General features: G+C 39.2%; 1 protein-coding gene across 3 annotated transcripts; it reads right to left on the reverse strand.

Annotated features, from left to right (window-relative positions):
* Window positions 1–174: 174 nt before the first annotated feature.
* ubap2a (ubiquitin associated protein 2a) lies at window positions 175–25,087 on the reverse strand. 3 transcript variants are annotated; one of them, XM_055180369.2, is made up of 27 exons: window positions 24,932–25,087; window positions 21,096–21,233; window positions 20,844–20,921; window positions 20,650–20,760; window positions 18,679–18,844; window positions 16,632–16,709; window positions 15,125–15,188; window positions 14,943–15,040; window positions 14,774–14,826; window positions 14,525–14,595; window positions 14,183–14,360; window positions 13,474–13,726; window positions 12,305–12,585; window positions 11,785–11,978; window positions 11,326–11,581; window positions 10,688–10,727; window positions 10,374–10,545; window positions 9,800–9,857; window positions 9,497–9,701; window positions 7,929–8,020; window positions 6,333–6,383; window positions 4,880–4,961; window positions 2,558–2,920; window positions 2,264–2,368; window positions 2,089–2,156; window positions 1,820–2,011; window positions 175–909 (listed from the first exon to the last, which is right to left on the reverse strand). In XM_055180369.2, exons 2-27 carry the CDS (start codon window positions 21,189–21,191, stop codon window positions 814–816), a joined length of 3,501 nt encoding a protein of 1,166 aa, XP_055036344.1. In that variant the 5' UTR covers window positions 21,192–21,233; window positions 24,932–25,087; the 3' UTR covers window positions 175–813. The 3 variants fall into 3 exon arrangements, with proteins under 3 accessions (XP_055036344.1, XP_055036342.1, XP_055036343.1); XM_055180367.2 differs by having other exon boundaries at window positions 14,768–14,826; XM_055180368.2 differs by lacking the exon at window positions 24,932–25,087 and adding an exon at window positions 21,327–21,473 and having other exon boundaries at window positions 14,768–14,826.
* Between the last annotated feature and the right edge of the window lie 455 nt (window positions 25,088–25,542).

The raw sequence follows: 25,542 nt of genomic DNA on the forward strand, positions 1-25,542 counted from the left end.
AAGTGGAAAAAGTTTATTGTTTACTAAAATAACAATGTAGTTTAATTTCCCGTTCGGCGTCCTTACTGATAATAAAAATCTGCAGAACGGTCTATTTTTATATCCCATGTTTTGGTAAATAAAATGTATTTCATGAAAGCAGATGATGTAAAAAAAGAACCAGACAAAACCAAATTAACCGGACAGTTTTATTTTTGACAACAAGGGTAAAACCAATGTTAAAATGAAATCTGATCTAAAATGCTACCTTATAGCCAATTCGGTGGTGGTGGGGTCACAAATGAAGGGCAGAGGGAACAAAATTAAGCAGTGAAATTAAAATCCCCCCTCATTAGAAAGAAATTCACAGGTGAAGGGGGAGGGAGAGGGGAAAAATACAAAAGTTTAAAAAAGGCTTCACCATCAAGTGATCAAGCAATAATGTACATACATTATTAGAGTTATGTATACAAATACCTCCCTCCCATATTTAAATCATGATGCTTACTCTGTTTCAAGTATATTCACTCTTCAGTTGTGTAATCGTTACTTCTCTATATCATCATATCCTCATAGCCATATAGCAATGAAATAAAAACAAAAAACATCCTTCAAAAAAAAATAATGCAGAAAAACCACATTTCATATCCTACCAATACATATATACTGTATAAATACATACATAAATATACTTTACATACAACAGCCAAAACTTTGAAAAGGGGAAATGAGAATGTGGGAAGAAGATGATGATGATGGTAGTGTACGATGTCCCTCTGCTCTGATCAGCATGTTTTCGGGTGCGGGACAGCACCCGTGCTGTGGGAACTGCACTCAGTTGCCCCAGTAGGGGGAGCTGCCATAGTTGGACTTGTTGACCTGGGTCTTCTGCTGCATGGTGCTTGACTGGCTTCTCTGGTTCGGCCCACCCTAAAAGAAGAAAAGCACACAAACAGTGATGATTACAGAGACATGCAAATAAATTATTTAATAAACAAAAAAGTAAATATAAAAATAAATTATAAAACCATTTTTTTATTTTTGGGTGAAATATCCCCTTAAAGGGACACTCCACTTTTTTTGAAAACATTTCTTTAACCTTTTTGGCACATATTCAGCCCATCTCCGGGTCTGGCGGTACCACTTTCAGCACAGCTTAGCATAATCCATTGAATCTGATTGGACCATTAGCATAAAAATAACCAAAGAGTTCAGATATTTTTCCTATTTAAAACTTGACTCTTCTGTAGTTACATCGTGTACTAAGACCGACAGAAAATTAAAAGTTGTGATTTTGTAGGTTGATATGGCTAGAAACTATACTCTCATTTTGGCGTAATAATCAAGGACTTTGCAGGAGGCGCAATGATATTACGCAGCAGCTGAAAATAGTCCCCTTAGTAACTTTCAATGGCAGGGGACTATTTTCGGGCAGTGCGTTATATCACTGCGCCTGCTGCAGCCATGTAACAGCAGCAAAGTCCTTGATTATTACGCCAGAATAAGAGTATAGTCTTAACCATATCGGCCTAGAAAATCACAACTTTTAATTTTACGTCAGTCTTAGTACACGATGTAACTACAGAAGAGTTTTAAATAGAAAAAACATCTGAACTCTCTGGTTATTTTTGAGCGCAACGCCAATGGTCCAACCAGATTCAATGGACTACGCTAAGCCATGCCAAAAATGGCAGCGCCAGACCCAGAGATCAGCTGAATGAATTCCAAAAGGGTAAAAATCAAATGTTTAACCCTAGGGGAGCTTGGAAATTAGTTTTTTTTTTTTTTAAGTGTCCCTTTAAGGAGGTGGAGGAAAATATTATCAGAAAAAGCAAGAGACCTGTCCATCCTGGGTAAGGTGATGATGGAGCAGCTGTGAGTGTGGCTGCTGGTGGGCCGGCAGAATATGAAGGAATGGAGCAGGTGCGTAACCTGGTGCACCACCGGGGGTCAAAGGTCCTGTGCCGCCCAGAGCAGAGGGGAGATTGAAGGGAGGAGGTGTGCCAGCATGGAAACCCTGCTTATCGAACGACTGCAGGAGATAAACCGGTAAGAATCATGGATGCGTGACACATTTTTGAAGAAACAAGTTACAGTTATATTAAGTACCTGAGTCTTATTGTAAACAGTTCCACTGATATCTGGCACTCCGGAATTGCTAGATGTCACAGAGACAACTGAAACAGAAATATAAATATATATATATATATATATAATTGAACGATTATCTTAATTTCTTTATAAACAAAAAATAGTGTAGATGCACATAAATGTATGCACATACCTTTCCCCGGGCCAGAGCCAGCAGATTTGGCCTGTGTCTGCGAGGAGTTACTGTAGCCTTTACTGTACTCAGTTCCTGCTGGCCCTTGTGTGAGGTCATCGTATCCTTAAGACAAACAACAGCTCACTTTAAACTCTCACCTGATGAAGGCGCCCTCCGTGCTTGTATTTATCTCAATAATTATGATGAACCATTACCGTAACTGCTATTACCGTAAAAACCATTCACATCTTTGCCAAGCCTGCAATTAGTTGTATATAAAAAAAAGTTGTATGCACGTGTTGCTGCACACACCTGAGCTGAAGGCATGCTGGCCATAGCCGCTGGGCTGCTGGAATGCAGTGGTGGGGTTGCTAAGCCCCATGCCGTGTTGCTTGGCAGAGGCCGGCGGCACGAACATAGTGGGACCGTACTGGAACGCACTGGGTACCCCGTGCACTCCGGGGTAATAGGGGAGGCCTGTGTAGCTGTAGCCGGGGGGCAGGGCTGGGTTTAAGAAGGTCTGCTGGGTGTTGTGGTGGCCCTGCGGCTGAGGCTGGTTCTGTCCTTGACTCTGGGCCTGTAGAGGCTGCGCCGTCTGAGGGGTGTGAGCGACAGACAGGCTGGTAGATGGCGCTGGTGAGGTGGATTCGCCTCTGCCAAACTTTGTGACGTCACCTGAGTGAAAAAAACAAAGTTGACTGGGAACTGGTATTTTTACCAAACCATCATAAAACTAAACATTTATAAAACCATTCTGTTTTAAAGGGATAGTTCGGCCAAAAATTATATTAAACCCATGATTTAGGGCCTGTTTACACGTGAACGCTCGTTTTTATTGGATGTGCCTTTCGTTTACGCGGCGACGGCGTTTTGGGAGCTTAAAAACGCAAAAAAATGAAACCACCCTTCAGAGTGGAAATCTTAAAAACGATCTACCGTTGCGTTCTCGTCTAAAGAGTAAAAACGCAAAATTCTGCTCACGGTGGCTCTCGTCGCGTATGCATTTACGTCACAGGCATGCGCCAGTTCAGGAAAATAACAACAAACATGTCGGATTATTTCCATACGTCGGACCTTCAAGTTGCCATAGCAGCTCTGATAAATATACAAGTCTTTCCAGCAGTTGTACGAAATATTCACAGCTAGTATTACTGATCAGAGAAGGCGCCAATTCATCGGAGGCAAACCAGATGGCTTTGGACAAGACCTGGGAGAACCAGGAAGAAGGTTGTACGCAGGCACACGGACTTGGTGTTGTTGTGTGCCAGTGCTTCACATTGCCACCTAGCCGCCTGGAGTGCATACTACATGGAATATCACACACTTTTGCGTCACCATGTGCACGCAGATTTCCCCCTCAAAACACTTGTAAAAACGCAGAATAAAAAGTGATAACGCAACGCCACTTTTGCGGTTTCTTTTCAGATCGTTTCCATGTAAACGTAGCCTTACTCACCCCGAAGCTATTCGAGATGCATACGTCCATCATTTTTAAGATGATGACATTTTGAGTTATTTTAGAAAATGTTTTAGATCTTTCAGTTAATCAAATGTAAAGTTACAGGGTCCACGACCTTCAAGTCCAAAAAGTGTGCATCCATCCTTCACAAAATAAACCCAAACGGCTCTACAATGATAAACAAGTTCTTCCGAGGGTAATCCGCACAGTTTCGTTGTAGAAATTTCCACATTTAAAACTTTATAAACCAAAACAACTCGCATCCGGTAATGCCGCCATCCCAGTGGCATCCGCACTCAAGATCAGAGCTTACGCAGCGTACGGAGGTTACTCTGCTGTTGCTCTGTGCCCCCACCCTCCGAATTTGTCATACGTCACTAAGACAAGTGCGTACACTACGCTAATACTCTCTCCTGAATACAGAGGAGTCTAGGATGGCGGCGCTAGCGGAAGGTAGTTATTTTGGTTTATATATATTTTATTGGTTTTAAATATGGATATTTCTACAACAGCACCGCACGGATTACCCTCAGAAGACCTTTATTTATCATCCTGGAGCATTTGGATTTATTTTGTGAAAAATGGATGCACATTTTTTAGACTTGAAGGTCGTGGACCCCATAACTTCATCGTTTTTCAGACAAATACATTTTCAGTTATTTTAGAAAATGTTTTAGATCTTTCAGTTAATTAAATGTGAAGTTACGGGGTAAATCATGGGTTTAATATCATTTTTGGCCGAACTATCCCTTTAAAGGAAACACTACCATTTTTTAGCACTTAGTTTATAGCACTTTGACCTCGAGCCCATGTTTTATTTTGTGCCACCATACTTAGTCATGTAACAGTCTTTAAATAGGGAAAACATGGAAGTGTTTGCTGGTTTCTAAATTCATCCGTTTGGATCCTAAGGAATGAATGGGGCTAGGCTAAATGCTAACATATTCACGACGCGCTGTACAAAGATTAAGTGCACGCATTGAATAAAGATAGACATGTATTAATTTGTCTAAGTTGAGGTAAGAACATAGTAAAATATTGCTTTTTCCTTTAAGTCTCCTGTTGCCAACACACCTCTATCAGTATAAACCAAAGTTATCAAATCATTAAAAAAGTACACATTTGTCACTAGTGGCAAATAAACATGTCACACTTTCACTTTTCTTGTGCAGTACCTGAGTAAGGGTTGCTGGCAAGGCTCCCGTCTCTGCCAGACAGCGTAGCAGTTGGCCCTGGGAATGTAATTCCATAGTAATCCTACAGGGAATCAAAGACAGATCCGAAAAATTTGTTATTTGGCCATATACCAGCCAGAATATGGAGATTAAAATACATATCAAAATAAGCAGTCTGATACACTTTATAAAACGTGACTAAATTTACATTTAGGCATTTGCAAACACTTATCCAGAGCCACAGTGCATTAAATCTATAAAATTTTATCAGTATATACACAGACATGCTCCCTGGAAATCAAACCAATAACCCGTGTTTGCTAACACAACTGATATTAGATCTAAAAGCTTTACATTGATGTATGATGGTTTGTTAGGATAGGACAATATTTGAAAATGTGGAATCTAAGGGTGCAAAAAAAAAAAAAATCTTTAGCAACACATATTACTAATGATAAATACATTTTTGATATATTTGCGGTAGGAAATTTACAAAATATCTTCATGGAACATGACCCAACAATGCATTGTTTGTTATTGCTACAAATACACCTGGTTTTGTTGTCCAGGGCCACAGTTAAGATATTGGCACCAACTCAATGAAAAGTCACAATACGTTGTTACAAAGCAATCGGTTTATGCTGGGTAGTGGGGTAGACACCAAAAGATAATCGGGCTGATTTGGGGCCGATTTCTCCCCGTCCGACAATCCTAGCTATGTCCCGATTATCTTGATGGTTCTACAGATTATCTTATCAGATTTTCCCTTGGTGTGAGGTGTGTTAATAGTGTCCAAATCTGATCAGAAGAACGCCAGAGCGTCCTGATCGCAAATCGTAAATATTAAACATGTTTATTATTTATGATCAGAAATCCTGATGTGTGGGGGAACCCCAAGGACAAACGCGCGCACGCTCTTGAGATATCACGTGAAACGAAACAATATCCAATCAGAAAGCGAGATGATGAAAGACGGAAGCAGTCATGGCGCAGTACAAAGTTGATGCAAAATGAACTTGTACAGACCATGTTCCCGCTGTCTTCATGACTTCACCCAAACCCTTTCTTTTAATCCCTTGAATTTTCAGTGAAAATCATTCCAAACACTATCATTGACAATTCTTCCTGCATATCGTCCACCATACTTATTCTGAAATCTCGCGAGATTTTGCAAGATTTCCTGTGTTCACAGTCAAGACTCTGGTTGAAAATCTGTGCGTGTGTGGTGTGCTGTCTTAGACACATCATGGCACACCACACACTATAGGAGCAAAACGGTTAAATCTAGGATTTTCATCCTGATGTTTGTGGCCACATTTTGAAAATCTTAAAAAAATATTTTGGTGTGTACCCGGGTTTAGATGAGCTTTTATGGGGCACGAGAAAATAGTGGTATAACAACAAAACATGATGCTCTGTGAAACAGATCAGTGTTTGAAGGGCACAGGCTCACCATTGGTAGTCTGGACTGGAGCATGTGAAGGTCTTCATAGCCATAAATTTGCTGTGAAAAACAAACAAAAACTTAGCATCCTACAGACTATAAATCTATATTTCAAGAGTTTGGTTCCAAAACAAGAAAATTTTTGTCAAAACATTTTTATTACCATGTTATAATGTTTTTATTGTGCTACGTAGCTGTATTTTTTTTATTTATGAAGGCTTACATTTAAAATAAACCAACTGCAGTTTGATTGATATTAATTGGAATGCATAATCAAAAAAAAAAAAAAAAAAAAACTTACCCACAGGCTGTGAGGACCCTCAACTCACAATAACAATCTCTATCTACTTTACTTATACAGACACAGCTATGTTCTTAAACGCATTAAATACACTTGTACTTAGTCTGATTTGTGTTATTACTATTTATTGGTAGAAATAGAAGGGTTTGTTTTATTTTAACATTTTATGTTTTTCTTGTATGTTATGTTGTATTGTCTTGTGTGAGCCAATTCAACTAAATTAATTCCAGGCGATGTGTATCACTCTGTCAAAATAAAAAGACTTAAAACAGAAATCGAAAACAGAGGTCCTTTTTACACCTGGTCAATTAATGTGTTTTCTTTTATTGGATAGCTATTTCATTTGTTTATACCGTTCCGTTTACATTTGGCCACATAAATGCATCTTGGCAAAATGGATATGAATCCAATATTTTACTCCTGCGTAAAATGCAAATAGACCATTCCTTATTCGCCTTAAAAAACTTAAGATGAAGTTTATGCAACAAAAGGCAGCACTTACTGTATGTTGTATTGTGTGTTCGGCAGGGAATTGTACATTATCAGAACTATCAGAACATTATCGGAACGCGTGTCTGATTGCTCAACATGAGCTAAAGCGTGCAGTACAGAGCAGCAGGAGAGTAACAGCGTGATGATTTAACATACAGGTCCATGACGAGGAAAAGCATTCCCAAAACTCTCTCAAAAAGTTTTATTTCTTTGTTTAATATCATTTGAGTTTGTCATTGGACTCTTTTATTGGTCCCAGAAAGCTTTTTAACCCGCTGTCGTCGCTCCATAAAGCAATAAGCGTGTCGTCTTTGTTTGTTTGCCTCTTTGCCGGCTAACTTCCAGGTGACGTGTTTACGTTTGGGAGGAGTTATGCGCTGACCTGTGTTGTTTCATCAACCAGATGTATTTATACTTGTCCAGTTTCGTCTGAAATGCATCCCAGACCACCTCCTGAAGTGGTTTGAGCGATCGAATTTAAATCAGTCTCGAAAACATTTCAAAGGGTATTTACAACTGGTCTTTTTACTGTGACCAGGTGTAAAAAGCCCCAGTTTTATCTCGTTTTGGAACTTACTCTTCATTTTTAATCATCCAAAGTGCACAGATCAAGGAATGTTGGCCAGAATATATATAACATGCATCAAATAAAATCTTTATATAAATAACTTTACTTTAGAAGAAATGTACCATAAAAAGGATCCAACCCAAAACACATACGTGCACACGCCCTGAAATTCCATAAACGCTACATAACTTCCCAAAGGGGTGAAAGCTGATCTGTTTTGAATTAAGAGGATGAGGGATCTTACGGGGTAGGCGGGCAGCAGACCTCCGGGTCCCATGATGTACTGGTTAGGCAGCAGTGGAGGAACCCCCTGAGAGAGATTAGGAGGAGCTTTACCTAAAGACAAATAGAGAGATGAGTTAGAGATCTACAGATTTTCTACTAAACTTAGCAAGGTTAAGTCTGATTACGTTCTCAGATACAAGCTTGGCTTATTAAATGTAAAAAAAAAGTGTCTCAGGTTGTCATACAGTTTTAAATGCCTAACGTAAAGAAGTTGAATATAACATTTTTAACATTTAAACCAAAACAAAAAAGCGTTTTAAATCATGTCATGTATAAAATGCTTTACCACGTTTTGTCTTGGTTTACTAAAACAAAGGCTTGGATGTTGGGTGTGGTCTATTTCAAAAAAGTTCAGAGCCCATCCCTAACTGTCTATGTATTTCTGGTCCCTAGATATGACTTGGGCCCCTTATAAGTTATGAGTTTAAAACATAAGGATTGTGTTTTATTTGTATCAAAACTACCAACCATCAGCCACAGTAACACTGATGACATCACCACTAATACAAACAAACAAAACCATTTAAAGTTAAACCACCAAAACATAAGATTAAAAACAACAGAATACCAACACTCCAAGAGAATAAATCTAACATAACTCAAATATATATATAGCAAAACCATTTTGATGGTTTAAATGGATAGTTCACCCAAAAATGAAAATAATGTCATTAATGACTCACCCTCATGTTGTTCCAAACTCATAAGATCTCCGTTCATCTTCGGGAACACAGTTTAAGATGTTTTAGATGTAGTTTGAGAGTTTGTTGACCCTTCATTGAAAATCTCTGTACAGTATACTGTCCATGTCCAGAAATGTAATAAAAACATCATGAAGTAGTCCATGTGACATCAGTATGTCAGTTTGAATGTGTTGAAGTACATTTTGGTCCAAAACTAACAAAAAATTACGACTTTATTTAGCATTGTCTTCTCTTCCGCATCTGTAGTGAAGTGCATGCGCGTGACTGCAGTGAAGTGGATGACGTGTTATCCTTAGACATGTTTGCAAAGTTTTTTTTTTTTTTAACTTACAGCATGCGTCTCCCTCAGATTGTAAACGAAGCCCAGGCGCACAAAAAAAAGCTGGGGCGCACCAGATAACACGTCAGCCGTGTCGTAAATGTAATCATGTGACTTTTGCCTCGCGCATGCGCTTCACAACAGACGCAGAAGAGAAGACAAAGCTGAATAAAGTCGTAATTTTTGTTATTTTGGACCGAAATGTATTTTCGATGCTTCAACACATTCTAACTGACCCACTGATGTCACATGGACTACTTTGATGATGTTTTTATTACATTTCTGGACATTAGTATTAATAAATTTTCAATGGAGGGTCAACAAGCTCTCTGACAAAATATGAAACATCTTAAACTGTGTTCCGAAGGGAGGTCTTACGAGTTTGGAACGACATGAGGGTAATGACATTATTTAAATTTTTAGGTCAACTATCCCTTTAATATTTTTAAAAAGAGATTATGGTATCATGGCAACCCTAGCGTGTGTGCTAGTCTGCTGTCTTACCGCTGGAGGAAGACAGAAGCGGGGCGGTCCTGACACCGGAGAGCGCGGTACCGTTTGTGCTGTGACCCAAAGCTCCAGAGCCGTGCAGACTGTTGCCGCCGCTCGCCAAGCTGCTCACGCTGCCTCCGGCCAGAACAGACGCCGGCGGAGCAGAAAACGGCATCGACGAGGGGGCAAGAGAGTTTACGCCATCCACGCTGGTGTACTGAGGACACGTACAGACGGAGGTGGTGTTACAAACATTATTATATATGCTGCTGATGATGAGAACGTGTGTGGGCATGCGTGTCCTACAGAACTTACAGTAAGTGATGAAGTGGCGCACAGTGCCGACACAGAGGAATGGCCAGAGCTCACGTGACTACAAGAGAGGGAGAGTTATAGATATAATCAGCCCTGTCCATTTGATATGAAACATATGCAAATTTACTAAAATGGACTCAAATAATTTGCCTTATCAATATCCCAAAATTCAACCTTTGCCTCTCAATGACATTTTTGCTTGCATAAGGCTGGACAGCTGGGAAATATATACCAACCAATAAGATTTTTGGTTGAGGTAAGATTGGGTGTGGTTGCCATTAGGTTGCCAAAGTGTTCTGAGTGGATGCTGCTAACACGTTGCTAAGCTGTTGCAAGTGTGATCTTTGTGGTTGCCAGGGCTTCAACGTGAATTTTAGGGTGATTTGAACGACGTTGCTAGGAATGCCATTTCATGCCGTCTTTACTTTCACAATGATGCCAAACTTAATTATGCTGAATGAGGTGGGGCGAGCAGGGTTCCTTCACAATATTTACACTTAAATATTGTGAATATGACAATAGTTTTTAAAATCATAATTTAAAATTGAAAACCAAACTATTACTTCCTGCTCACCTGCTGAGGGGCGGTAAGCTTGCAGAGGAAAGCTCAGAAGCCAAGCTGGGCAGAGCAGAGCTGTGTGGGGTAACAGAAGGGGGCAACAGAGAAGAGGGGGCAGTAGGGGCAACACTTGTGCTGTTGCCCAGAGAGGGGGACTCTTGTTTTGGAGTGGAGGAACTCGATGTGGCTGAGAGGGAAGGAGGATGGAGGAGAAAATATGAGTGTTAAATAAAATGAGATGATTGAGTCATATTTAAAAAAAACTGAACATTAAAATCTTGAACGTCCCTTTGAAACCCTTAAAAAAATTAAATATGAGTTTAACTTACTGTCCAAAGCAGCAGAGGTCCTCACACCATTAAAACCGTTCTAATAAAGAGAGAAACAAGTGTTGTATTAATCTAAGCACCTCATTTATTTATATTATTGTTATTCTTCTTCTTTATTAAAGGGGACATTTCACAACACTCTTTTAAGATGTCCCCAGAGTACATATGTGAACTTTTAGGTCCAAATACCATATAGATAATTTATTATAACATTGCCATTATGTAGGTGTGAGCAAAAATGTGTTTTTTGGGTGTGTCGTTTTAAATACAAATGAGATGATCATTTGGCAGTGCCGTGGTTGGATAGTGCAGATTAAGGGGTGGTGTTATGCCCTTTTATCATCACAAGGGGAGCCAAATTTCAATGACCTATTTTTTGCACATGCTTGCAGAGAATGGTTTACCAAAACTAAGTTACTGGGTTGATCTTTTTCATGTTTTCTAGGTTGATAGAAGCAGTCGAGATCTAATTATAGCACTTAAACATGGAAAAATTCAGATTTTTATTATATGTCCCCTTTAAGAGAAGCACTCTGGTCATTCAGGAAAACATCTCAATTTGTGTTCCAGGGAAGAAAAACCATTCAACAAATGAAATTTTAATGATGTCATTAATGTGAGTTAGTCTTTGTACTCACAGTTACAGGTCCAGATGGCTCCTTGGTCTGCGAGAAAGTTAGTCTCGAGTGAGGAGCAACGCCGCAGTCAAAGCTGTTGCCCGCCGACGATGCAGCAGAAGACGAAGAGGAGGATGAGGAGGAAGAAGGGGCCGTTACCGAGCTAGGGGTGGTGTGGGAGGGGGCGAGGCTGGGAAGAGGTACCGAGGGTGAAGGGTAGATGCTGTCAGAAGATGCCAGAGGCAGCAGCAAAGGAACCGGGCTTGCCAAAGCTTCACTGCAGGGCAGATGATGTGACACTTGTTAGCATGCAGAACGGTGTGTTTTAACTAAAGAGATCGGTTTGAAATACAAGTGCTGGGAAAAACCAGTAGAAAACATGGGGTGCATTGGAGAAGATGAAGTTTATAAAAACAATACATTCATACATATGGTTTAAACAGTAATCAGATCAAATATTTGTTTCTTTCATTGACTGACCTGATTGGCTTAGAATAAAGGCTGCTCTGTGACTGTGAAACCACTGCAGCTTCCCTCATAGGTTCACTGTTGCAGTTCTCAGACTGGCCGAAGTCCGGCAGGGCAGATTCTGAACCGAAGTCCAAAGCACCAAACTGCACATTTAAACCGGACATATCTGTGGAGCCGGGCATCTCTACCGCAGAGGAGGGGATCTGGATATGGGCAGACACACAAACAAAACATTTACACTTAGTCTTTTCAAGATCGCATTCTCCCCTTTGGCTGACATCACCAATCCCTCCTCTATGTCATTCCCTCCCCTCCAATCATCTGGCTCCAGTTCTGACCACTTTTTACATTCCAATCAATTCCAAATGGTTAAAGTCAAGTCCCACCCAGCATTTTTCTTGTTTGAATATCCTATTAAGATCTAGAACAAGTCACACTGAGTAAATAAGGTAAATGTTGCCTGTCGGATGACATGTCAGTAATTCACAAAACCTTTACGACCTCATTCCGTCTCCGTTCAACTAGTTACCTTGGAAGTGGGAGGTATCCGTCGTTTTTGGGTCTTGATCTGTCTCTGTTGTGTGCTGCAGCCCTGAGAGTCAGCTGCCTGCGAAGGGGCCATCGACGGCCCGTCACGGTGCTGCAAGGGTTCCGGTGCTTTAGAAAAAGCTTCCAGTGGACCCGGTGCGGGAGAAGGGGCAGGAGGACTGGGCTGCTGGGCCAGCGGCCCCGTGTGGGTCAGAGAGCCCTGCTGTCGCTGGGCCAGTTGGCTTAGCACCAATGATGGCTCTGGCTGCATCTGAAACTCCCCTGTAGCAAATACAGACAATTTTAAATGACATGAACAAGTACAATAATTTAGAAACTTTTTTGACATGACCTTACTGTGTCAATATTAAAGATACCAAGGTTAGACCTTAAAGGGAAACACCACCGTTTTTCAATATTTTACTATGTTCTTACCACAACTTAGACGAATTAATACATACCCATCTTATTCAATGCGTGCACTTAATCTTGTACAGCGCATCATGATTGTGTTAGCATTTAGCCTAGCCTTATTCATCCCTTAGGATCCAAACAGGGATGAATTTAGAAGCTGGCAAACACTTTCATGTTTTCCCTATTTAAAGACGGGTATGGAGGGACAAAATAAAACTTGGGGATTTTTTTAAGCAGATAAAAAATGAGAACTATATTGTATGGCGGAAAAGCACTTAGTTTGTAGCACTTCGACCTCAGCCGCAGTAATATTGGCGAATGTTTGAGCGAGAGGGGGAGTAGTCAGGAGTGATAATGTTACTGCACGCCGAAGTCGAAGTGATGCAAACTAAGTGCTCTTCCGCCATACAATATAGTTCTCATTTTTTATCCGCTTAAAAAATTGCTACGTTTTATTTTGTGCCACCATACTTAAGTGCACGCATTTAAAAAAAAAAAGGGTATGTATTAATTTGTCTAAGTTGATGTAAGAACATAGTAAAATGTTGAAAAACAGTGTTTTCCTTTGATAATAGACAAAAAAGTACTGCTTATGTTCAACAATAATGATAATCAATTATCACACATTGCACATAATTATGTAACGGGGCAGTTTCCCGGACAGGGTTTAGATTAAGCCAGGACTAGGTAAACCAGCATTTTCAAGCATGAACAAGTATGTGCTTCCTGGGCAGGAAAAGTAACGATAACACTTACGACTGAACTGGGAAGTCAGAGAAGCAGAGCTCTGTGTTCCAGGAGCCTTGATGTCCCAGGAGGAGGAGGAGGGTACAGATATCCCCGTCCCCACAAGCCCCCCTACTGGCGTGCAGTTGGTCCCTGTGCTGGAGGGCTGAGAGGTAAGCTGCCCTAGACCAGGCCCCTTCAGCTGTTCCAGTATTTGCTGCCCAGCCGTCTGCCCAAGTTTCGGACCACCCAGCTCTCCAAATCCAGAACCCAAAACAGAGGACTGGAAAAAGACAAAAAGGAGTCATTTTCAGTTCATCACTTCTTATTTTTATGACTCTGAATAAGCCATGTTTGCTGCTGCTGTGAAATGAAATGGTTTCCCAGGCAGTGATCATCTTAAGCAAGGACTAGGCCTTAGTTTAATTAAAAAATAAAACTAGTTTTAAAAAAACATGCCTTATTAAAAACATTACTGGCGTGCATTTTAAGGCAAAACAAAGGCACTGATGTATTTTAAGATATGTCAGTGCAAGATGTTTTCAGTTTGGACAGCTCTTACATTTATTTTAGTCTACGACCAGTCTAATCCATGTCAGGACTGCAACAGCTACACTTACTACTAAATATTTAACAAAAACTTGATTATTAGTAATATTAAAATGTTTTGTTGATGAAGCAATAGTGTATCATATTGCAGTTTACAGCATGCCTAAGAGCACTGATTGTAAAATCTCACCAGGGTTGCGTGTGTGTAGCTGTTGGAGCTGGCAGATGTGCCTCCATTTCGAGCAGGCTGATGGTGGGAGTTGGTGAAGACCAGACTGTGGCCGAGCCCCTGAGAGGAGCCCAAGGCCTTCAGACCCCCTACATCCTCTCGATCTACAGGCTTCTGCAGCAGAGATGACAGATCCAAACTACAACGAAACACAAAACAGTCATGAACACAAACTTTCCATATGCAAACTTATTTTCCACATGAAAATAAGTTCGGAAACGCTTTTTCACACTAATCATTCTTTAAAAACATTTCCTTCTGAATTTGGATGAGAGAGGAACACAAGCTCTGACTTTTTTTTACCTTTGGCCAGGTGTGATGTGGTTCTCAGTTGGAGGTGCACAAGAGGAAGTAAACACTTTGGTCTCGGAGAGCTTTGGAGAGAAAAGGGGCCAGTTAATGTTTGTCACCTTATACATAGCACACAGATACTCTTGATTGGTCACGTTGTATAAAATATCCCAGAATGCCAAAGTCTTTTTAAAGAAGATATTGAATAAAATATCTTTGATAATCCACAGGATGTAATAATAGCCTCTGACTCACACTCACATCTTCACTCCAGTCTTCAGCAGCCCACTCATCCAAAGGGTTCTGCCACGCCACTACACAGAAAGTGTTAAAGACAGCGATATGCGAGATGAGAGTGTGGCAAGGCGTTGTGGGTAAAGAGTATCATTCGTGCATTAGATGTCTGATTTATGTCCTTTTACTGTCTCACCTGTCCCGTCTGGAGCTTCATTGGCCCCGGTCTCCCAGACATCAGCATGCGAGTTTGACGTCCCACTGTCTGTAGTGTAGTCTGCGGGGTTAAACGTCCTACAGAAACATATATATAGAGCGTTTGGGTGGCTAATGAGACTTGATTCTAGGTTATAACAGTGTGGGTGGTGTGACACTCACCCCATCCCCTGTGCTGTAAACCTGCTTGCACCAGGAGCCCGGCCTCTGCCTCTACCTCCAGACACTACAAACAAAGCAAAGAAAAAACATAACACGATAGATAGGAGACTTAACATGATAGATAGTTATATCAAGAAATACTTTAGATTTAATATCTTTGAGAAGACGTTTCGTCGCACACTGGACCTTGGGGGGTTCAGCATGCTGACACAGTTTATAGCGGCTATAACTGTGAGACTGTCATCAGCATGCCAAAACCCATTTTGGTGAACTCATCCCCTCGAAAGCACAGCAGCTACAATCATCACAGCACTACTTTGTAACACATTCACAGCCTTCATGACCAATACTGTAAGACTTCAAATCACCAACTGTGATCTTAATTATTCATGATGAGCATGAGGATTTTGTGCAATACAAGATTATGATTATTTAGCCAATTAATTTGTGGAATATATACCCTACACTGCAAAAAATCATCTTCAAGAAAAAACCTTCTTGGCACCTTTGTCTTGTTCTCAGTAAAAACATCTAAAAACTCCCAAATTAAGATGCTTCTTCCCGATGAGCAAAACTACCCAAGAAAACAAGTCTAGTTTTTAGACCAAAAATATCAAATTTAAGTGATTTTGTGCATAAAACAAGCAAAAAAAATTGCCAATGGGGTAAGCAAAAAAATCTTGAACATTTTTCTTAAACACTAAATTCAAGAAAATTTGCTTAACCCATTGGCAGATTTTTAGCTTGTTCTATGCACAAAATCACTTAAATTTAATATTTTTAGTCTAAAAACAAAACTTGTTTTCTTGGGTCGTTTTGCATATAAAAAAAGCATCTTAATTTAAGATTTTTTAGATATTTTACTGAAAACAAGACAAAAATACCAATAATTTTTTTCTTGAAAATAATTTTTTGCAGTGTAGGGTATATATTCCACATTTTTTTTGCAGTGTAGATATTGTTTCCCACCAAACATTTGCACGTAGCATCCATAAAACTCGCCATTATCTCATCAATTAAGAGGAATTGCTTCCCTGCCAAGGACGAGATTTTACGGCAATCCATATTTCTGCTTTTATCCACTAGGTGGCGTTCTTACACAATTTATAAAATACTCAAGCATTCAATGTTTCAGAAAAAGTTAAAACTTTTGATCATCGCTCTGAATTAGAACTCTAACAAAAGTCCATTTGCTATTTTTAATGAGACCTAGCCATATTTAAGAGGTGATACATTTATTTAATATATTACATGCTTATATATTTAAAAAATAAAATCTTCTGGAAGAGATTAAACTTTTGTGAAAATCATAAAAAATGCAGGCGCTGGCAACTTTTTTTTTATAGCGAAGAAAGAGTTAAAAACACTACGAAGTAATATCTCAGATAGCTTGTGACAACCACTGACTGGTCAATTAAACAAAATATAGTTTCCCACATTCCTAATAAGCCTAATTCAATAAAAAAAGACAAGAGAGGATGTTTTCTCTCTTCCCACGTGGGCTAACCTCTCCCTCTTCCTCTGCGGCTGCGGTCAGCTCCTCTCTCCACAGGACCAGGATCCACACCATTCTCCTCAGTCCTCACTATACACAGAAATATTAAAACAAACAGCTTAAAAAAAATCTGATTTAAATCCCATCCACAAAAACAAATAAAAAAACCGACTACTATGCTCACATCCGATGCACCAGGCCACATTAAATAAAAAGTACCACAAAAATACAAGGTTAGATGTTATTTAACACCATCACTGTAACAGTGTAATTATACATTTAAGTACTAAGTAATAATGATTAACAACATGTACAGGTGCTGGTCATATAATTAGAATATCATCAAAAAAGTTGATTTCACAAATTCAATTCAAAAAGTCCAACTTGTATATTATATTAATTCATTACACACAGACTGATATATTTCAAAATGTTTATTTCTTTTAATTTTGATGAACTGACAACTAAGGAAAATCCCAAATTGAGTATCTCAGAAAATTTGAATATTGTGAAAAGGTTCAATATTGAAGACACCTGGTGCAACACTCTAATCAGCTTATTAACTCTGCAAATGGCTTTAAATGATCTCTTAGTCTAGTTCTGTAGGGTACACAATCATGGGAAAGACTGCTGACTTGACACTTGTCCAAAATACAACCATTGACACCTTGCACAAGCTGGCAAGACACAAAAGGCCATTGCAAAAGAGGCTAGCTCGCTCTCCACAGAGCTCCAAGCACATTAATAAAGAGGCGAAGGGAAGGAAAAGATGTGGTAGAAAAAAATCTACAAGCAATAGGGATAACTGCACCCTAGAGAGGATTGTGAAACAAAAACCATTCAAAAATGTGGGGGAGATGTGTCACAAAGAGTGGCCTGCAGCTGGAATCAATGCTTCAAGAACCACTACGCACAGATGTATGCAAGACATGGGTTTCAGCTGTCGCATTCCTTTTGTCAAGCCACTCTTGAACAACAGACAGCGTCAGAAGCGTCTTGCTTCTGGACTGCTGCTGAGTGGTCCAAAGTTATGTTCTCCTATGAAAGTAAATTTTGTCTTTTCTTTGGAAATCAGGGTCCCAGAGTCTGGAGGAAGAGAGGAAAGGCACACAATCCATGTTGCTTGAGGTCCAGTGTAAAGTTTCCACAGTCAGTGATGGTTTGAGGTACCATGTCATCTGCTGGTGTTGGTCCACTGTGTTTTCTGAGGTCCAAGGTCAACTTCACGCTTCCTGCTGCTGACCAACTTTATGGAGATGCAGATTTTATTTTCGAACAGGACTTGGCAAATGCACACAGTGCCAAAGCTACCAGTACCTGGTTTGGACTATGGTATCCCTGTTCTTAATTGGCCAGCAAACTTGCCTGACTTTAACCCCATAGATATTGTGAAGAGGAAGATGCGATATGCCAGAATCCGCCACTATCAGAGCAACCTGGGCTCTCATTACACCTGAGCAGTGCAACAGACTGATCGACTCCATGCCACGCAGCATTGCTACTGAATTCAGGCAAAAGGAGCCCCAATTAAGTATTGAGTGCTGTACATGCTCATACTTTTCAAGTTCATACTTTTCAGGTGGCCAAGATTTCTAAAAATCCTTTCTTTTTATTGGTCTTAAATAATATTCTAATTTTCTGAGATACTGAATTTAGGATTTTTCTTAGTTGTCAGTTATAATCATCAAAATTAAAAGGAATAAACACCTGAAATACATCAGTCTGCGTGTAATGAATGAATATAATATAGAAGTTTCACTTTTTGAATGGAATTAGTGAAACAAATCAACTTTTTGATGATATTCTAATTATATGACCAGCACATGTACTTACTATAGGGTTGGGGTTAGGGTAAGTTGCATGTAATAATGCATAATTAACTGTTACTACTCTAATAATTACATTGTTATGCGTTACCAAATACAACAAAACAAACGCAAATACAAAGTAGTGGCATTGTTGTTTGTTTGCATAATACCAAAATATCATGGCCTGCTTCAATATATATCAGTTGTTTATAAATGAAATAACTAAAACACATTAAATCACTGGTCATCACCTGGCCTGTTGCGACTGGTCCCTCTGCCTCGACGGCTCGCCCCTCCACGACCCTTGCTGCTTTCCCTCTCTCCTTTCTTCTCCCTGTTCTCCTTGTTCTCCTTACTCTCCGTGGAGGTGCCATCCTTCACGAGACTTTTCTTTTTCCCAACAGTTTCCCAAGAGGTCGCATCAGACAATCAAAAAATTAGTGTGATACAATGTTGTCAGAAGTGACTAAATGTGTAACAAAAATAATTGTACAGCAGAACAACTCGCAATATAATACATATTCCGCTATGTCATAATCCAAATACGATGTATCGCAATATCATGACTGCATCAAATGTTATAGAATAAAAGAGAATATGCAGGATACGTTTCAAGTGGTGTCTCATAGAGAAATGCCACTTTCAGAGGTTTCTTGGACAGTCTTAAATAAAAACAACTTGTGCCGACATATCTTAAAATACACTCACCTAAAGGATTATTAGGAACACCATACTAATACTGTGTTTGACCCCCTTTCGCCTTCAGAACTGCCTTAATTCTACGTGGCATTGATTCAACAAGGTGCTGAAAGCATTCTTTAGAAATGTTGGCCCATATTGATAGGATAGCTCTAGCAGTTGATGGAGATTTGTGGGATGCACATCCAGGGCACAAAGCTCCCGTTCCACCACATCCCAAAGATCCTCTATTGGGTTGAGATAAGGTGATTGTGGGGGCCATTTTAGTACAATGAACTCATTGTCATGATTAAGAAACCAATTTCAAAAGATCCGAGCTTTGTGACATGCTGCATTATCCTGCTTGGAAGTAGCCATCAGAGGATGGGTACATGGTGGTCATAAAGGGATGGACATGGTCAGAAACAATGCTCAGTTAGGCCGGGGCATTTAAATGATGCCCAATTGACACTAAGGGGCCTAAAGTGTGCCAGGAAAACATCCTCCACACCATTACACCATTGCATTAATGAGAAATTGAACAGGTGTTCCTAATAATCCTTTAGGTGAGTGTATATCACACATGTAAAAAAAGTTAGGTGAACTCTCTCTTTAAAGTAACTAAGCAATAATATAAAAAAAACGTATGCAAACTTATGATTTTGGCATAAAAACGGTTTTACACACAAATATGCTGCATACATTGAAGCCCAAAGTATAGTTTGTTTTTACATGTATGCTAACGTATTCGAATGCACACCCTTGCAAAGCATGGTATATTTGACCTGTAAGTGTACACAGACATTGCATCTCCTGGGCTACATACTATGTTTTCCTCTACGTGCATGTGCGACCTTCACGTCAGAAGTACAAAAATCAGGCGGTGTGCATTAAGTGCGGGAATACTGACAAAACATGCATGTGTGTAAAAACTGAACTACACTTGTAGCTTTAGTGAACCATACCTGCTTAAAGGGTTACTAGCCAGTGTTAAATATTAATTGGTGATGAAAAAGCATTTAAAAGCATGCATTTGGGAACAGTGGTTAAGATATCATAACAGATCTGTTATGACATAGGATTACACCGCTGAAGTGACCCACTTTCTATTTTTGAGTTGTATTATCAGAAATCACTTAAATAAATCTGTCTATAAGTAGAGGCCTCTCAAATTTCACTACGACAATAGACATATACGTCTAAAAGAGATCAATGTCAATCACGAAAAGAATATCCTGCGAGGGACCTTAAGCACTGTGGTAAATTTATCATTAGATCAAAAATGCACACACAGAGAAGAATTAAACACTTCTGTCTTTAAAATGCCCAATGAAACACAAACACTTCCTAAAAGACAAATGACTCTTTACATTACTGCCATAAAACAGCTGACAGGAGCTATAATATTTTAAATCAATTTAGTTTTCGTTCCCCTTTTTTCAAGAACCATAAGTCATACATTTTATCGCCTATTAAGCAGACTAAACCAAAAGTGCATATGTAACATCAGTTACATGTGATGATAAAGTCACAAGCCATCTTACCGCATCAGAGGTCCCTTCAAGCAAAAAGTTGATAGCTCTGTTAACATCCTCATTGCAGTCATGCAGGGCAACCATGCAATCATCCTGGTTCTTCCCTGTAACTTCAATGAGCTAAAAGCAAAAACATAAACATCAATAACATTTATAGAGAAGTTTTAACCTGTGTGTATTAACAATTCATGAATGTAACCCACCTGTTTGACTTTATCCTCAAAATCCGCATCGTTCTTGTCATAGATCATCTGGGCTAGTCGGATCTGTTCGGCTGTAGCCTGCAAATGGAAGTAAGTGACAACAGACCGCAAATTATTTTTTATTTGTCTGCTGCATATTGCACATTTTGACGATTATACCACATAATCCATTGTTTTATGCAGAATATACATGCACGGTATCCGATTCCAAACTTTGCTTGTTTCTATTCATAGTTGTTGTTTTTTACTCACCTGAAGCTGTTTCTGTGGTTGTGTGGTTTGTGTGGTAGTGGGCAGCGCTTTGTCCCGAGTGCCCCGGGATCGCTCGACGCCCACCGAGGTCATCATATACAGTATATACAAAACAATGTATGTACAAAACAGAAAAATCTGTAAAGAAAAACAACAAGGCCAAAAACAGGCGGTGGTTAATACATCAACGCCCTAGTTTCCTGTCCAAATATTTGCAGACAAACTGGATACCTGAAAAGATTTTTATTCAAGCTATCTAGATGAAGTTTGCTGCAGATATTCCTTTCAGTGCCCCGCATTAGGATTTTTGAGTGTCAAGCAAACACACAGGGGCCGTATCAGATTTCCTTTCTTCCAAACCCAGTTGGACAAGATTAAGCAATACTTTGACCGCCAGAAACCCTTGCAGGAAAAAAAGCACTACAGCTTATCCAAACCCTGCTGAAATGAAAACCATGCTACAAGAACGTATGGGTTGTCCACTAACATTTCACAACTAGCCTTTATTGTCTTCATGAAACAAATACAATAGAAAAGCAAATAAAAGTATGTATTGATAATCAAAAAAATCGAACTACACCACAACAATGTTTACGTTATAAATTTCCTGTCTAAATTGCTCGGCTAGAAACTACTCTTCCATTTTATTAATCATTAAAGGAATATTCCACTTTCTTAAAAGAAAAATCCAGACAACTCACTCACCATCATGTCATCCAAAATGTCGACGTCCCTCCTTGTTCAGTCGAGAAGAAACTACGTTCCCCGAGGAAAACATTGCAGGATTTTTCTCAGTTTAATGGACTTCAATAGACACCAACAATCAACACTCAACTCAACACGCAACAGTCCCTCTTCAACGGAGTTTCAAAGGACCATAAACGATCCCAAACGAGGCATAGGGGTCTTGTCAAAAATGACAATCGTTTTGTTAGATAAGAAAAATTAAAAATATACACTTTTAAAGCACAACTTCTCGTCTAGATCTGGTCCAGCGCGACCTAACGCAAATGCGTAGTGACGTAGGGAGGTCACGTGTTACATATATAAAACGCACATTTGCGGACCATTGTAAACAATAAACTGACACAAAGACATTTATTATTATCAGTTGACATACAACAACGTAGGAACGGTCCTCTTTCAACACACTTGTAAACACTGGGGCGGAGTTTCGCGTTCGTCTTCTGTGACCTCTTGACGTCATGACGTATTGCGTGGGGTCACGCTGGCGCATCACGACCGGATCTCGACGAGAAGTTGTGCCCCAAAAGTGTATATTTGTTATTTTTCTTGTCAAAAATGACAATCGTTTTGTTAGACAAGACCCTCATGCCTCTCCTGGGATTGTTTATAGTCCTTTGAAAAAAACTGTTAAGTGTTGAGCCAAGTATCAATTGTTGGTGTCTATTAAAGTCCCTTAAACTGAGAAAAATCCTGCAATGTTTTCCTCAAAAAACATTTAATAATTTTTTTTAAGGTAAGTGGTTGCAATCAATTTATTTAAGCTACATTTAAACAAAAAAGATTAGTAACGTAAAATAAAATATAAAACTTTTGTTTAAATGTAGCTTAAATAAATTGATTGCAACCACTTACCTTTATTAAAAAATTTATTAAATTCAATGAATCTTTTTTTTCAGTGTTTGACACGTGCAGCCTATTGCAACACTTACTTAATAAAAAGGTTATAAATAAATCAGGGTTCCCACACCTTAGTAAACTTCAAATTGAAGGACCTTTCAAGGACTTTCCAGGTCCAATACCCTCAAATTCAAGGACTAAATCTGGGGACACATTTCAAGTAAGAGCAAGATTACATCGTGTTACGTTTTAAGATACATTGTTACAGTTCCCTTTCGAAGGAACTCGCGCTGCGTCACTGCGGTGACACTTTGGGGACAGCTCCAAGGGTAAGTGCATCTGAATGTGTATATCAAAAATTCAACCAATGGTGAGGCTTAACGACAAAGACAGGGTGACGCGGGAGCCAGGAAGTATATCACTATCTGAAATATTGCCAAAGACGGTGTTACAGCAAGGAAGTATAGCAAGGGAGACGCAGCGTCTCGTTCCCTTCTCGGGGAATAACAGTTACATACGTAACCCGAAATGTTTTCATGTGTCAAACACAAATATGCAAAAAAGCATTTTGGTATGAATCAACATTCGCATATGGAAGAAATAAGCATTTAAAGCGAACAGTTTAGCACGTTTGCTTAAAAAGTCTAGAATTTTTATGATATTATCTACATATTATACACTACACAGGGAATAATATGGATTTTTTTCCAGAAAACTTCAAGAATAGATTCAAGAACTTTCAATGAACTGTATCTATGTATGTATATTTTCAAAAACTGAATTTTCCCCCCAGATTCACAAACTTTCAAGGATTTCACGGACCCGTGGGAACCCTGTTTACTGTCACGATATGCAAAAAAAAAAAAAACTGGACCTTATGATGAAAAAGAAAGCAGGGCTTAATTTACGTTAGTAAACTATTTTCACTAACTTTCCACCAGAACAGACATCCACTTAAAATTAAACTGAGATACACTAGAAAATGATACACTTGGAAGTAAACAACAACATTCAATGCATCACTATAGATCTCAAATTGTGGTCTCCAATATCAGCAAGTCCCTGCTTGCATAGAATACAAGGAAACACACATAACACATGCATATGAAATACAGTGGGCTTTTCTTGGAAGTTAAGTAAAGGGATCCTATTGTGCACAGTTTTAACCCTTTCTGTGTAGTAAACGCCTGACAACAACACTGCAGCTGGATTCTTACATACATTAATCATCAGATAATATTTGCCAAATAAATTTTGCAAAATGCTAAAGATTTTTTTTTTGGGGGGGGCAAAATGAAGCACTGCTGGTCACAAACTGTTAATGATGACAATAAGCAAAACAAGCGAGTCTAATGTGGGGAATGAGATCCTTACAAAATGGATAAACAAAACAAAGCCTTGGTCAGCAGACCACCCATCGTGTCCTTGAATTCACAGCTACAGTATGTATAAAACACAGAGATGCTGCATTGATAAATATGACAGATAGCTATACTCATTGAAACCATAATCATCACTTATCCCTTTCATAATGTATGCGAAGATCGATCATATTTAAAAACATTAAAAATGAATTATTATAATGATATATTTATTTTACCGTTTATAGTTTTAAAAAACAATCTTTTGTCTACAAATCAAGCCAGATTCATAATCATAACACTAAACAAAACATGATGCCTCAAACAAAAGGCATTTATATCCCGATAAACAGATGCAGGATTTCAGTGAATCTTTATTTGTCCGTTAGAAATGTGTAGATAAATCGATAAAGTCAGACATATTGGTCTTTGCCCAAACGGATTAAAAAAAACTGAGTTTGTGAAGAGTGTAGGAACACAGCCATAGCTCCCCTTTGTCCATGGTCTCTAATGTCAATTCCTCTCTTCAATTGTTGTAGCTTAGCTTGCTAACTCACGACCGCCCGGCGTCCTTGCTAATAACATCACAACCGTGTACCGAATTTAAATACCAATCTGTATATAAATGTGACGTCTAAAAGGCCCCTTTAACCGGTTTGATGCGTGGGTTCTCTGTTAACAAGATTTTTTAAGAAAACGGTCTCGCAGCACAGCCAAACCCGAACGTGCTAAACTGAGGAGGCAAAACAAAGCCATACGAAAGACAACATATTCGCGAAAACCATTCAGCGATGGATTAAGCCACACCAGAGATAAAGAAACCTCAAAGATAATAACACAACACTCGATATAAAGCAGCTAGTCTGAGAAAAAAAGATTTGTTTTTTTTACCTGCTAACACGCTTCACTCAGCCAGCAGCAGACTCTGTCACGTGACCGTCACCGCGTCGATGCTGCTGCTCTCCATGCAGATCCGACAGGCGCGCTCCCGCGCAAGCACATTCATAAGCGCGCGGGCACGGACACAATAATAGCAGTGACGAACGAGTAATGCAAATATGGGTTACAAATAATTACACGTGAAAAGTATATATTATATTTACTGCAAGTTGAGTTCCCATTATTTATATTCGTTTAGTCATCTAACGTTTTACATTAAAAACATTTTTAAGTCATAATGCAACTAATAATTTCGAGAAAATGTAAGAATATTATTAACATTTAGGCATTTAAACAGAGGCTTCTATCCAAAGTGACTTACAAAAATGAAGAAAACAATTAAGTGATTTACTTCAAAGCCTTCTCGGTTTGAACTTGTGGTGTGGCATGTGGGTTGTTTATATTTGTTAATAAAATGCTGTAATGTATGTATGTATGTATGCAGATATATATGGTTATATATAATGTATTGATGCCCCAACTTACTCCCCTCGTGAGCGCGCATTCTGTAATTCTGTAATATGAGGGCGCCACCAGCGGCCATATTAATAATAACAGCGCTA

This window comes from Misgurnus anguillicaudatus, chromosome 9 (genome assembly GCF_027580225.2).
Source record: "Misgurnus anguillicaudatus chromosome 9, ASM2758022v2, whole genome shotgun sequence".
NCBI classification, from domain to species: domain Eukaryota; kingdom Metazoa; phylum Chordata; class Actinopteri; order Cypriniformes; family Cobitidae; genus Misgurnus; species Misgurnus anguillicaudatus.